The sequence below is a fragment of the Poecilia mexicana genome, unplaced genomic scaffold (assembly GCF_051168715.1).
Source record: "Poecilia mexicana isolate PSO_F unplaced genomic scaffold, ASM5116871v1 scaffold_2, whole genome shotgun sequence".
In the NCBI taxonomy this organism is placed as follows: Eukaryota; Metazoa; Chordata; class Actinopteri; order Cyprinodontiformes; family Poeciliidae; genus Poecilia; species Poecilia mexicana.
In genome coordinates this window covers 2,272,619-2,286,794 of record NW_028263371.1, presented here as the reverse complement: position 1 = coordinate 2,286,794, position 14,176 = coordinate 2,272,619, and the positions used below count along the sequence as shown (strand labels likewise).

Sequence of the window (14,176 nt, the reverse complement as noted above, 5' to 3'; positions counted from 1 at the left end):
CACAACAAGGCAACCAATTATGTGGGAGACTAAAAGCGCAGTGATTGGACGAACACCTGCTCTCTGACGGCCTGTCAGAGGTGGCTCACCTGAAATGTTCGGAGCCATTCCTGGAGCCCCGTAGGAGGCTGGATTGAGGTGATTCGTCGTCTCTGCTGGCCCTGGCCGTTGGCCGCTCTGATGTGGCCGAAGGTGGTGGGTGTGGCTGGACATGGGACAATTCCAGTTGGGCTGCAATTTACACACAACAAAGCACCTTTAAAGTCAGCATCGGCCCTCTTATTGCTCCTCTACAGGAAAGGAGCGCATGAACAGGCAGCAGAGGAAGCTCTGCTTTCAGCATCAACAATAAGGAACATATCACGGGAGTATCTGGCAATGCTTTGCTGCGATCCGGACAAATATTTAAATCAGTGCAGTAAGTTGATTAAGAAATGTAATCAAATTAATCTAGCACTGCCTAACTTTGTATGCTCACAATATAAATATGCACACACTTCTGGTTCTTGTAGGAATGGGGCCCTGGGCAAACCCCGCCTTCTGCTGCACTCCAACGGCAGAAGGCGGGAGTTCAAATGAAAAGAATTATCTGTTTGATTTCTTTTTTTATTCCAGCAGAAAGCAGTTTGTGTATTCTCCCAGTGCTCAACAGCAACTAAGGGAAACTTACTCCATTACAAATGCATACAAGTAGTAGCAAACTTGTTCAGGGGACAACTGACAGATAAGATATATTTTATTTTCTAGTTCTTAGGTGCTCTGCCCCTTTCTGATGCTGCCCTGCGCAACTGCCCATGTAACGCATATCAAAAACTGCCAATTTATGAATATTTTCAAAATAATGTTCGAGAAAATGTTTTATTGTCTCAAACCAAACATGTCTGAAGACTCTCAGGTTTCCATGTTATACTCTGGAAGGCTTAACGGAAATCATTTTGTTTTAAACGTTTAAATACAAATTAAATCTGGACATACACAAAGGTTTCTGCTGAGCTACATTTATTTTCAGTCAGAGATTTCATTTGACCAACTGTGCAAGAACACATTTCTGTGGCAGGAGGTTTCTACAACCACTGATCCGGGTCCGGACAGCAGGAGAACCTCTCCATGCTTCAGGTTCAGTCAGCTGGCGGGAAGAACTGGAAGCCAGGGGGTCGGTTTCATTATCGATTCATTTTTAATGGCACGGGGAGCCGGTTACAGCGCACCGTTTACGCAGAAGAGGTTGTGTTGGGTTTGAATTTTAAAGCAGCTACATGTGATCTCATGCATTAAAGATCGAGCGCCAGAGGAACAAACGCCAGGCAGCACACTGCGGACGTAACCGGCCTCCCGCTGGAGGACGAACGCAGCTCCCAGAGTTCAGAACACTTGACATTTTCATTGGCACCGTTACACTATGAGGCAGATGGTAAACAAAGGAACGGCCAAGGCCTGGCGACCTCAGGAAAACGGCGGCGAGCAGGATCTCTGAGCATACCTCGGATACTCCGGGCCTTTGCAGGGCTTTTTTCCTGAAGGGAAAGATCGGACCTCTGGGCCATGGTCCAACTTTCTCTTCATCTGAGGAGAAAAGGAGAGAAATAAAGGGAGAATGTTAGAAAACATGACACCACTCAAGTTTATGTTCAGAAAGGAAAAAGATAAATAAATCACACTTCTTTTAAAGAATCAATCAATCAATCAATCAATCAAATTTTATTTGTATAGCACATTTCAGCAGCAGGGCATTTCAAAGTGCTTTACATAATTAAAATAAAAGCAGCATGTGACATTGAATAAACAATGAGAAAGAGAGAGATTTTAAGAAAAAGAAACAGTGAGAAAGAGAAATAAAAAGAAATTAAAGATAAAGAGATTTAAAAAAAAAAGAAGGCAGTGTTTACAAGGAATTTACCAACAAACCTTTCCACAAAATGTGAAAACTAAAAACGCTTTTCATTTTGTACCTAATGATGAAGTGACAGACCAACGCAAAGCCTAAATGTGAATTATAATGTGACAATAAACACAATCACCATCATAAATAGTAGCAGCCTCGTTCTGTGGGGTTGATCTGACACGGGGGTTGCTTTTCAGAGGGATCACAACCACGATAACGCTGCACAGAGCAGCGTTATCGTGGATCCTTCCAACTAGCAGCTGTTAGGCTCTAGAAACTCAGTAAGTGTTCACAGCCCTGCTAGTGTTTGCACGTCTCTGGTGTTTGCAGTTTTTATTTTCCACATATTGTAAATAGCCTATTGTTTTTAAATGCATAAATGTGACGCGCCACAGAGAAAGTAGGAAGAAGTCACCAGAGGACGAACAGAGAAGACAAAAATTTCAAGACAAACCATTTTCTGACAAAATAATTTTTTATTTTTTTTTTCCTACCAAATAAACTAGTCAAAGTTATGAAGAATCCCTCCCATGACACTTTAAATAGCAGTTTGGGAGGTTTTGAAAAGATAAACTTTGTGTTTGAATGCAGTTCGTTTACAGAGTAAATCTGAGCCATTTCGGGGTGAGGAAGAAACCCACAGCTGATCAACAAACCGGGTCTTATTGGCCATTCACACGCTTCTATTACTAAATTCACAAACTGAGTTGTGGTTATACAATGCGTCGTTATGGCAACTTCTACAACAAGGCAGTCGGTCTCACCTCAGCTTCTGGATCAGAACGGGATGAAACGAAAGAATGCAGCAAAGCGACTGCATTACATCGCTGCAGTTAGCTGAAGAGGAGGAATGTTTTGGACGAGAGGCGGAGGAGCTGAAACGAAAACTTTGTTTTTTTTAAAAATTTATTTCCATGAGTTTGACATTGTTGGAAAGCTTGGAGGCCACACTTTCAAAATCTGTAAAGATCTTGAGAAGCCCCAGGGAGATTTATTCTGCCATGCACAAATATTCATGTACATTATGTAGCTTTTTTTAAAATTATTATTCTACTGAGTTGTACATTCTTAATAAGTGAACAGGATTGTATGTTGCCATCTTGTTCTTAATTTTATTTGTATATTTGTTATTTGTACACTTTTATTTTGTGTGTGAACCTACATGCCTCAGTGTTCTGTCGGAGGACTGCTTTTGCAAGTTAGAAACGTTGTCAGCATTAGCTGTGAAACTGAGGACATTCAAACATTAACACCACTGCATAGACACGTGTGTGTGCATTAAATTCACCTATTGGCTACAGAATAAGTTCAACATTTTGCTGCACCAAACAGAAACCAGATCTATGGGTAGACTTAAAGAGAGTCATCACTGTAAGAAAGCGCACCGTCGTTGGATGTTTCACTGTGTTTGAGTTCCCATCCTGAACATGATAACCACAAGAACAGGGAACGGTGATCCCTAAGCAACCAGACGAACAATAATTTCCAGAGGCAAACACATTCACGCCCAGATTCCAAGGGTACAGAATGTTCGTTAAATAACCACAGAATACGGCAACTCTCAGGAAGAGGGCACACGCCGGATTCTTTGGCTGTGATTCACATCGACGGCTCACAACAAACACCAGAGAGTGGCTTCTTTATCATTCTTCATCACCTGCGTGTGTGCGCTGCCTCAGGTCCCCGTTACAACCCACCCGACTGGGCAAACAAAAGCGGCTGTGTGCGGAACCTGGGCCAGCCACTCCCCCTGGCCAGACTAACCAACACACATGCGAGTGATCTCCCTCCCTTCATCAGCAAGAGGAATTAGTGATCATGTTCCTCTAGTGTCCTGCCACAACGAGACGCAACACGCAACCGCCTGGCCTTACCATAATCATTTTCAATTGGTTTAGAGGAGAAACATGAACCATTTTAAGAACAACTTCATCTTTGAAGCTCAAATATAAATTCATCTCTGCTTAAGAACCACCATCCTTTATATTAGGGCTGTAGTGAGACAATAATCTCACGATACAATACGATACACGATATTCTGCTCAAGATACGATTATATATTGCAATATTCAGCAAACGATACAATTCAATACACTTTTGCGATTTTCTGAAAGATTTTAGAGGGACAGAGTGATTTTGGTGACATTTTGTGACTGTTATAGAGTTGGACTGAATTAATTTAACTGAAAACTGATTAAAAGCACCAACTACACAATACCTGGCTCTGGTTGGACATGGACACAGACTTAAAGTCGACAGCTGGACAAAATGAATCAAAGAAGTGGTGAGAAAACATGTTTCTTTTAATTGAAACAGTACAAACTGTAGCTTACATGCATTTGTAAAGTAAATAAAGTGCACCAAGTACCCTGCTCTGAATAGTTTGTTACCTTTTAAACCTTGACACTTAACATCTGAAGGAATCACTCTAAGCCTGATGACCTAACCACTCTCCCGGCGAAGCAAGCAGTGACAATCTCTCCTTTTCTCCAGGATTTTAATTGTTTGTTACAGGAACCATTAAACTGACTTCCTGTTTGCAAACGTCACTCTTTACAAATTTTGTTTAAAGACTGGAAGTGATGGAGCCATGTGACCACAGACAGCACAGGTAGCGCTGCGTCGTCAAGGGACATTAGAATAGCTGACGTTTACAAAGCCAAAAAGAAAGAAAGAAAGAAACGAAAAAAAAAACTTTTCTTTTCATTTTTATTTAAAATACCAAAAATACCAACTTGGGCAAAGTGACTTTGGTTATTTTCAACAATTCATCTGTTAATTTTCAAAATTAACCAAAAATTCGTGAGTTAATTTTTGGTTTTTCTTCCAGGCCAACTTAGTACATTGTTAGTACACTGGTGGCAAAGCTAGCCATTGTCCACTGTGTCGCTTTCAGTTGTTTTGCCACATCCTGTGCAGGAAAACAATCATCTGTGCCAAGTCAGAGCATAATTAGATGATGGCTTATAGAAACCAGAAACCAAAAGCAACCCATGTTTCCCTTTAGAGACAGACAATGCCGTTTGGATGCAGGTTTATTATTGTGCTATTGTATTCTACTCAGGGAACAGCGCTGGACATTTGACTCCATGCTGTCTGGCTCTACAGTGGCATGATTACACGTCTACCTCCAGATATGTGCTTTTTTTGTTTATCACTATAATTTAGGGAGAAAAAGATTGAGCGTCTGTTTGTGGTTTCAGCTTCCTGGGCTTACAGAAATGTTATGAACACCAAATCTAAATGTAAGATGGTTTTTACCCCCTCTAGAAACTCAAACATGATATATTCAAAGATATGAATGTTTAAAGAAGCATCCCAAAACAAACATGTATACTAATAATATATATATATATATATATATATATATATATATATATATATATATATATATATATATATAGGTGCACCCTAATTTCATCACAGTTTTACAGGATCACTTTTAAATCACTGCTCATAAATGCAATTTTCACTTGAAAATGATCAATTCATCTTCTAAACAAAGTGTTTTTGGAATCCAGTTTTGACAAGCTTAGACCACAACAAATGACAAGAACCCAAACCTGTGTGTAAATGATTACACACAATGTCCTGTGCTTTAAAAGTTTCCTGTTCCACTTAATTATTTCAGTCTTTTATTATTTCTCCTCAAACTTCATCTCATGCATGCAAAAGTGGGGAGTATTACTAGAAAAATTTCCAGTTAATCCATGAAGGGAAATTTACAGAAACATCTCTGGGAGTTTAAGGTGTGTAACCTGTGTCAGACTTAATTTAAGATGGTGTAATTAGGGTGAGTTATTAGATATCTAGAGTAGCAAATAAGACCCAAAAGCCTTGTTCTTAGAATGGTGATCTCACTGCATCGGCAGTTCAGTAGCCAAGGAGAGCCTGGGTGTGTGTATGCATGCGGAGGGTGTGTGTTTGTGTGTGGTATTGTTTTGTGTGTGTGTTTCAGAGTGAGACAGGAGAGAAGAAAGAAAAAAAAAAAGAGGGCATACTGGTTGGGTTGAGAATATGCGCCTCTGTGAGAAAACCTGAAACTGGACATCAGCACAGGAAAGGAAAAAAGAGTTGTGCTAAAGAGACGGAGAGAACGCAGTGTTTGGAAATCACCGCGACCGAGTCGCTCCTCTTCCCTCCCCCTTCATCACCGCTGGGTTCCCTCTCTTCTGCCCGATCCAATAAAGAACCACGGGATGGATACAAAGAGGGTTAACGGCGTTCTCAGAGAAGCAATCACTCTCAGGAATCGTGTGCGTTTTCATTAAGGCAGCATGTAGAACAGTTCTGTTCAAAAATAGTTAAAAAAAATAGAGCTGCAACAGAACCCACTCAAATCTAAACTATGATTTCCAAAAATCACAATGGAAATCAAACAGAAGATAATAAATATTCAAACTAACATCACTGTTAGACACTCCATGTTCAGGGCTTTCCTGAAGGAAAGCAAAGTCTGGCAAAGTTAAGCTTTGAGGTTCTTAGCACACAAAAAAACTGTGCTCAAGCACAAGTACTTTTCAACCCAACATGGGGGAAAAAAGTGGTTCGTTGATAATCACTCATGAAAGTATATGGAAAAGTGGATGGAAAACACAGGAAAAGTGATTGACGTTCCTGTCTTGACACATTTAATAGGAGAACCGATCTAACCTGCTGATCAGATCTGATCTAAGGATTTGCAGTGCACAAAAAAAATCTGGCCGCAATTTCCTTCATGTTGGGAGATCGGTGATCAGCCAAAACTTCCACATGAAGTCGATGCTATCCACTGATCTCATCTACCTCAGCAAAGGTCTAAAAATCAACGTTAGTTCTGCTGTGAGAGGTTTGACTGACACACCCACCAGGTCAAGTCTGCAAGTTCTGACAGTCACCAACTCTATAGCCAGCTCAGCGACTTTCTTGCTATATTTAGCAACATTTCAGACAACCCCCCCCGCCCCTGACCCCCGAAAGAAAAATATATATATCAGTCAAAATCGGTATCAGTGATCAGCCAGAAAACTGAAATCGGTTCACTGCTACTAAGGATCACCATCTCCAGGTGGTTGATTAGAGCTCAGTGAGCAAATATTTTCTGCCATAAAAATCACTTCCTACTATGAGATTTTTGTCTCATAATGATTATTTGGACAAAATGAAAAGTCTCTAAAGAATAGAGCTAGAAATTTAATAGAAATGATTTACTTTATTTAGATCACAGCACAGTTAATTTAATACTTAGCAGCTTGGACGGTGTGTCACCATTTAAATGAGCTCCAGTAACACAGGAAGCATCTTTGAGGAGGTTCTAGTTCAACTCGGTCTGACACAGTGACCCATTATCTGTGCTGTGGAGCCTGAGGCGAGGAGTACCATGTCAGGGAAGAGGCAGAGGCGCGCCGATCACATGCACACATCTCCAGCAGTCACTTCGCTCAGAGGAAGATAAGCAGTGCTGCATAACATCTAATTATGATAACCCTGCAAGCTGGCCTGCAGGCGGACAGGCTGTTTGTCAGCTCCCTGTTTCCAACTTATTATTAAAAAGTCTAATTTTACAAAAGCAGAGCTAGCGGTTCTGTCTGCTGTGTGTTGGTTGGATGTAGCTTGGAAATGTGTCCAGGTGGTTTAAGAAAGGCAGAACAGCAGCTCATGTGCAGAGCTGCTCTCGTGTGTGTGAAAAAAATCTAGGTATTTCTCCAGAAATATTGGTGAATAATATAATTTTTAAAAAATCCAATCATTATTAGCATTTCTAACATCCTTCTCCAAACCATATGGGAGCAGAGGCTTTAATTCACTACAGCTGAAGTTAAGAGAGACGAAGAAGAGGACAAATCACAGCGATGCAGTGAAGCAGTGACCGGTGCCCACCGTGCCCCGTGATAACACGAAGGCCCCAGCAGTTAGAGAGCCGCCCCTGGGGAGGAGAGAGGGAGGTGGGGGTCCGTCACACCGCGACTCTTCCTCTGCAGCGGCCGGAGCCGACCATACTCACTTTATAGAAAATCATCTTTAAAGTGCCGTAGAACCCCATCCTTAGAGCCGGGGTGTGTTTCCTTCCTTTCCTCCTCAGTGGCGGTCGGTGAAGTCCAAACGCGCGTGCTGGCGGGGGAGCGAGGGCAGCGACGGACTGTCAGGTAAATCCGCCTCTGGTAAGAACATGCTCGGGCACGTCACCGGACTGGCTCGGCTGCCGCAGATTCCCACGGTGAGGACATCCAGAGGAGAAGGGAAGGAGGAAAGGGGGTTGAAAAGGAGAAAAGGTCCGCCGTGTTGCTTCGATTTAACCGGGAGAGAAGGGGGGTTGGGGGGAAAGCGGTGGGCGAACAATACGATGATCCCGGAGGCTCGCGAGCTGCGACCGAGCAGCCTCTGCGTTCAGGGGAGGGAACAGATGAGAGAGACACACAGAGAGAGAGAGACAGAGAGAGAGAGAGAGAGACGGTAGGAAAACCGGGGGGAGGAGAGGACGGAGCGTCAGAGTGCAAAGCAGTGACTCTTCCTCTTCTTCCTCCCTACAGGATGGGATTACAGCCTCCCCGGTGGAGGCGGCAGGAATGGTGCAGTCCTACGTCTCCTCAGCAGCACCGTGTGCGGCGCATCCTCTGCTGATAGGGGGGGTTATGCAGAGCAGAGGAGAGCAGGGGGAGGCTGCAGGGTGGGGTACGGTCTGCTCGCGAGGGCTTCACTTGTTGCGAACCGCAGCGAACACACACCCCCAGCGGCCTCGTGGCTCTGCTTCAACCGGTCCGCATCACACCGATGGATCCACATATGAAGATCACATCTCAAAACATCAACCTCTCAGCCACACCGACAATGCACAACATTATGACCACTGGCAGAGGAAGTGATTAAAGGGGTAGCATTTTGTGTTTTCCAGGCACATTGCGCTATAAAATAGCTATCAAGTAACTGTGTTACCTTAAATTGTTATAAAAATGCTATAAATATCAAATATGACTTGAAAGAATTTTTACTTAGTAATTTTATTCCTTGTCTCTTTAAAACTCCTCTTTCTGAAGCTCCGCCTTCAGGAAGTCATCACAACATGGCTCCTCTGTTAACATCTTTAACAACGTTTTTACCAGCATTTCACTGAGAAGCAGCTCATATATGAGCTAAACAGTTCCACCAAGTGTTTGCTAATTGCTGCTGGCTAGTCTGAAGGAGCTGAGTGGAAGGAAAGTTTGGAAAATGCAGTTAATAGTGTCTCGAAGCTGGAACTCTGTTCCCCTAAGCGTCTTGCACAGCTGAATAGTTGCCACAGGAAATTAAAGGATTTCTTACACATGAACCAAGAATCAAACCAACACACCATGCATGTTTTTGATGATAGAATAACATTACAACAGGATGTAAAGCTCATAAAAAGTAGACTTTACATAATGATTATGTCGCATGTTTGCGACAGCAGCAAATGGAATATTTGTGCAGAAATTCTTGGATCAGAAGTGGAGAAATGGGGGAAGTTACAAGAACGTGAGCAAGTTTAACAAGGACCAAACTGCCCTCAGCTGGGTCAGAGCTCCCGGGGAATGTTCCCAGTCTGCTGAGATCACCAACTATCAAAATTAGTCCAAGGATGGAAGATGGCTGAACATGTGACAATGAACACTGAGCTTCACAATTGGATCAAGGATCGGTGGATGAAGGGGATCTGGTTTGATGGATCATGTTTTCTCTACAGTCAGCCAATGGCTCCATGGGTCAAATCTGATTGATGTAGTCTGTACTGCCTTCTGTCAGAACAGCAGTGAGTGAAATTCCAAATGATGATCCATGACTGACTGAAAGACCGTGCACCGCCTGTAGCCCAACGTCAACTACAGCAGCCGAAGGGAAAAATATCACAACCTGGAGTTGGCAGCTTATATTTATGGCGATGAAAGCTGTCACAAACTTGGACATTTTCTCCCATCAAGCCAACCACCAGTGAGGGGTTTGCTTTGACCTTTAGGTAGGAGCATATAAACAGGGAGGAATAAATAAACAAAGTCCACGAAAACATTTACTGTCTATTTCAAGGTTTATTCACACCAGTAAAGCCCTTTGGTTTGGACCAGCAGCAGACTTTTTTTTCTTTCATGCCTGATGGTGAGGTTTAACAAGATGCAGCCTTCCGAAGCCAAACAGTCATGTGACTTTTTCATGTTCATATTTGATCATACCTTTCATACAACGGTGCAGACCACCTGAGGGACACTCCTACTTCGGTATATGTCCCTCCACTACTCGTGGGGGTTCCCCCCTCCCTGCTACCTCTGTTTTAACAAAATGGTCATGGAGAGAGCAGCACATTTTTCTGCAGACATCCTCCTCGGTGAACGACATTACAATTTCCATCCAGAAGTTAACCTAATCATTCACCAGGCGTATTTTAATAGGAGTTATTTAGTGAAGAATTACACAAATATGATCTAACATAATTTCTCACCGCATCAGATAAATGTTCTTCAAAAGTCTCCATGGCTCCTACAGATACTAAAAACCGGATCGGGAAGCGGACTAGTTGAAGTGAAATGTCAGACAGCATTTCAGTATAAAGCACAGCAACAAACTTCTAACTAATCACACCACATTTTGCACAGAGCTCTGTCGAAATAGTTTGACCAGGGCCTGGTGTTGAGTGCAACAAGCAAATGCATGCCTGCAAACAAAATGACACAACTTTCATCAAGCACCTACATCAATGAGAACTGATTTCAGCACTTCGCATGAAGTATGTCGGGGTCTTTAAAGGCTTCAATAGGCTAGTCTACCTACCTGCTTAAACTGAATCACATTCAATGTTTCCTTCTTTTGACATTATAAGGCATTGGAATTCATAAAGAATTAGCATGGGAAGGACTTTATTCAGAGGTGATGGAACACAGTTCTCAAGCATCGCTTGCTGACACCAGTAGCTGCTGAGTGACCTGGAGTTGGAGGTTAGAGGTTCACATCTAGCAGCAGTCTAAAATTTGAAATGGGTCACTATTCAACAGACTTTTATTTAGTTAGTGAAGTTCCACCCTTCTTCTATTATGCTTGTGAAATGCTAATTTTCTAGTAGAAGGTGAAGGAATGGATGTCTTTTGAGGGGCACAAAGGTTTAGTGGAACTTCAGTGGTGAAAGAGCTGGGGGAGTCATGAGATGTTGAAGTGTATGAAACAGAGTTTGGGGTCTTTGTGTGTTTTAATGGGGCTCTGATGATGAAGCCCTTCTTGATGGTCTACATCGCTGCAACCTTTACACAGCACTCTGGAATGCTTGGCATGCAAGGGAGGCTGGACTGTGGCCTTTAGATCGGCCGTCATTCTTTTTCTACTGGTTAGTGAACCATGTCTGTGTTCTGGGATGTTTTCCATATTTTGCATGGTGTTGGATTAATGCTATTTTTGTGTATTGTTAATTTTATGGGACTGTAGAAGGAAACCACAGGGCATGTGTATTGTGTGTAAAACTAAATCAAGTTATCTTAAATCAGACAAATTCAGGTGAACATCCTCATTAAACACTTGCTGCAGTATTTGAACAGCCGCAGGTGTATAAATATAAACTTGCTACAGAGCTGTGCAGGGGATAGCTTGTGGGTAAATGCAAATGCCGTCTCGTTTGACTGCACACACAAAGACAACGTCAAAGTCAAGGTTTCTGTATTGTGACTTAGAAAGACTAATTAGCTTTGGAGAAAAATGTAAAAATAAAGACCTTTGTATGCTCTCCTGTTGGAGTACTTAGTCAAATATTTGCAGTTTTACTTCCTATCCATAACCCATCAGAATTAGATGAGACTTCCACCACCTTGCCACAGAGGTAAATGTGTAAAATGTGCAGATGTATACTAAAAACCCCGACAGTATTAAATGACTTAAGGATGAATATAGTGTGGATTGTTTGACCAGTGAGTCCTTATGAAGAGCACATAATTACATAAATGTATACTATGCACAATAAACACTGTTACTTAAGTACTTATGCTAACATTTTGCAGGTGTTTAGTCTATATTCCTGAGCAAATAAAAATATATAAATAAATTAAAAGGGCATATAGTGGCATTTTATAGAACAATCAAGTAGCTATTTATTATTATGACTTTTTATTTTTATTTATTTTTTTTTTTTTACAAATTTTGCTTTGTAATGTAACGGCATTAATTTGGGCCTCTGTCTCTTTAAAACTTTGTAGCTTTCTGAAACTCCACTTTTAGGAAGTCATCACAACATGACTCCTCTATTAACAACATTTTTTTATTTTATTTTTTATCAGCATTGCTCTGTGAAACAGCTCCTACAATGAGCTCAGCAGATGCGCAGTTCCACCAGGTGTTTGCTAATTGCTGCACTTTTTCAGAAGTGCATGGCTAGTCTGAAGGAGACTGTCCTTCAGACTAGCCAACTCTGCAGTCAGAAACATAATGCTCCACCTAGTCATTAAGTTCAAAGTGAGAAATTTTGGAAGCAGATTATTTAAGCTAAATAATCAATACAGACTAAATATGTTATTGTTAGCCTAGCATTAGAACCAAAGATGTAAATTCATTAGACTGCAGCTGGATGCCAATTCAAAAATGAAATTAGAAATGTAAGGTTGTAGAACACATTTGACTGATGGGACTGTCAGCGTCAGAAAACCCCCCACAAATAATGATGCAGTAAATAAACTGTAGACCATGTAAAACTATAAAAGTAATTCATTACTACTACTAAGTTTTTAAGCCAATCACTTGAAATAAGATGAAGAATCCAGATTAGTGACACACAATCCTGATCATTCCTGTTGGGTCTTTCATCGTGACTCCTCCCTCCAAACCCACCTTAAAAATCCTGTCATAAGGTGTCACTGATGTTCTGTGAGAGTCTTTATTCAGATGTAAAATGTGTGCACAGTGGAGATATTTTACCAGAAAAGTAAGTAGGCGGATACAACTTTGTTTTGACATGTTTTACACCACCAGGCCCCCTCATGCTGTCATACGTTGCTGTCTGCTCACCTTCAGCTTAAAAGCATCACCCAGAAAACAGCCCAAATATAGCAGAAAGAAACAAAGCAGGAGACCTGGAGGCTGAAGAATGAAAGGTTTGTAAATCAATATTCTTTGAGCCTTTTGACTGTTTTCAAAGTTTTCTTCCAGCACAAAAGAGAAGCAAAGTTTCATTTAATATTTATGCAACACATATGACTTTTTCACTTCTGTAGAGATGATGGGCAGTTGACTTGAGCAGATGCTCATCTTGCTAAAGCTGCAGTATGGAGCTTTTAATAAAAATATGTTTTTTTACATGTCAGTTAAAACCAGGGGTGGACAGTAATGGAGTATGTCTAATTGAGTGCTGTACTTAAAGGGGCAGTATTATATAAAATCAACCCTTTTAAACTTCACACCACATTATAATGTTATTCCCTCATTAAAGGGTTGTCTTGATTATTCCATGCTTTTTTGATAAATCCTTTAATCTCCTGTGGCAACCATTCAGAAGTGCAAAACGCCTGGGTGGACCTAGCACGGACAAAGTTCCCCCTCAGAGCTGCAGTTTCCAAGCTTCTACCTCACAGAGGAGACCCTCCCTGCTACTGCCCCACTCAGCTCCTTCAGACTAGCCAGAAGCAATTAGCAAACACCTGTTGGAACTGTGCATCTGCTGAGCAATGTTGCTGGCAAAAACGTTGCTAAAAGGTTCTTAGAGGAGCCATGTTGTGATGACTTCTTGAAAGAAGAGTTTCAGAAACATCAGGAGTTTTCAAAGAAACAGAGGCCCAAATTCAAGGTATTATTTTTCAAAGTAAAGTTTGTTTCAAGTCATATTTGCTATATATACAACAATTTTTATAACAATTGAAGGCAACAGTTACTTGACTGTGCTATAAAATGGCACTATATCCCTGGAAAAAGCATAATATTACCCTTGGAGTAGATTTTTTGAGTATCTTCTGACCGCTTTGAGCTTCAGTATTTATTTAGATTGAAGCCTGTTGTGAATGCTAAGCCTAGATACCATGATCACCGATGACGGTGCATAAATTGTTTTCCTGAAACAGTAAGTTGTTTCTCCGCCATTAGCGCACTTTGTAGCACGTACACGAGGTTCACTGACAGCGCTAAGGCCCTCCTGCTGGCTCTGATTGGTTGTTTCTGACCAGAGTGGTGCATTTCTTCAGACAACAATAGTGGTTCAGGTAGGAGTTGCAGGAGCTTTGTTTTCTTTCACAGACCATCTGTCTCACACTACACTATTACAACATAGTGACGGTTTTACACAAAAGAAAAATATTTTTTACAAAAGTTTCATACTTCACCTTTAAGGAAACTTGAGGCTCATAA

The 14,176-nt window shown here is 41.5% G+C and overlaps 1 protein-coding gene across 2 annotated transcripts in view; it reads right to left on the bottom strand.

Moving 5' to 3' along the window:
* The window catches only part of fbxw7 (F-box and WD repeat domain containing 7), a 102,184-nt gene that overhangs the window by 25,340 nt on the left and 62,668 nt on the right, over positions 1 to 14,176 (bottom strand). For both annotated transcript variants that reach the window (XM_088008879.1, XM_088008882.1), the window contains exons 4-5: positions 1,481 to 1,563; positions 90 to 231 (exon numbers count right to left, since the gene is read on the bottom strand). In XM_088008879.1, coding sequence (XP_087865005.1) covers positions 90 to 231; positions 1,481 to 1,563 — 225 coding nt within the window. The remainder of the gene's footprint in view (positions 1 to 89; positions 232 to 1,480; positions 1,564 to 14,176) is intronic.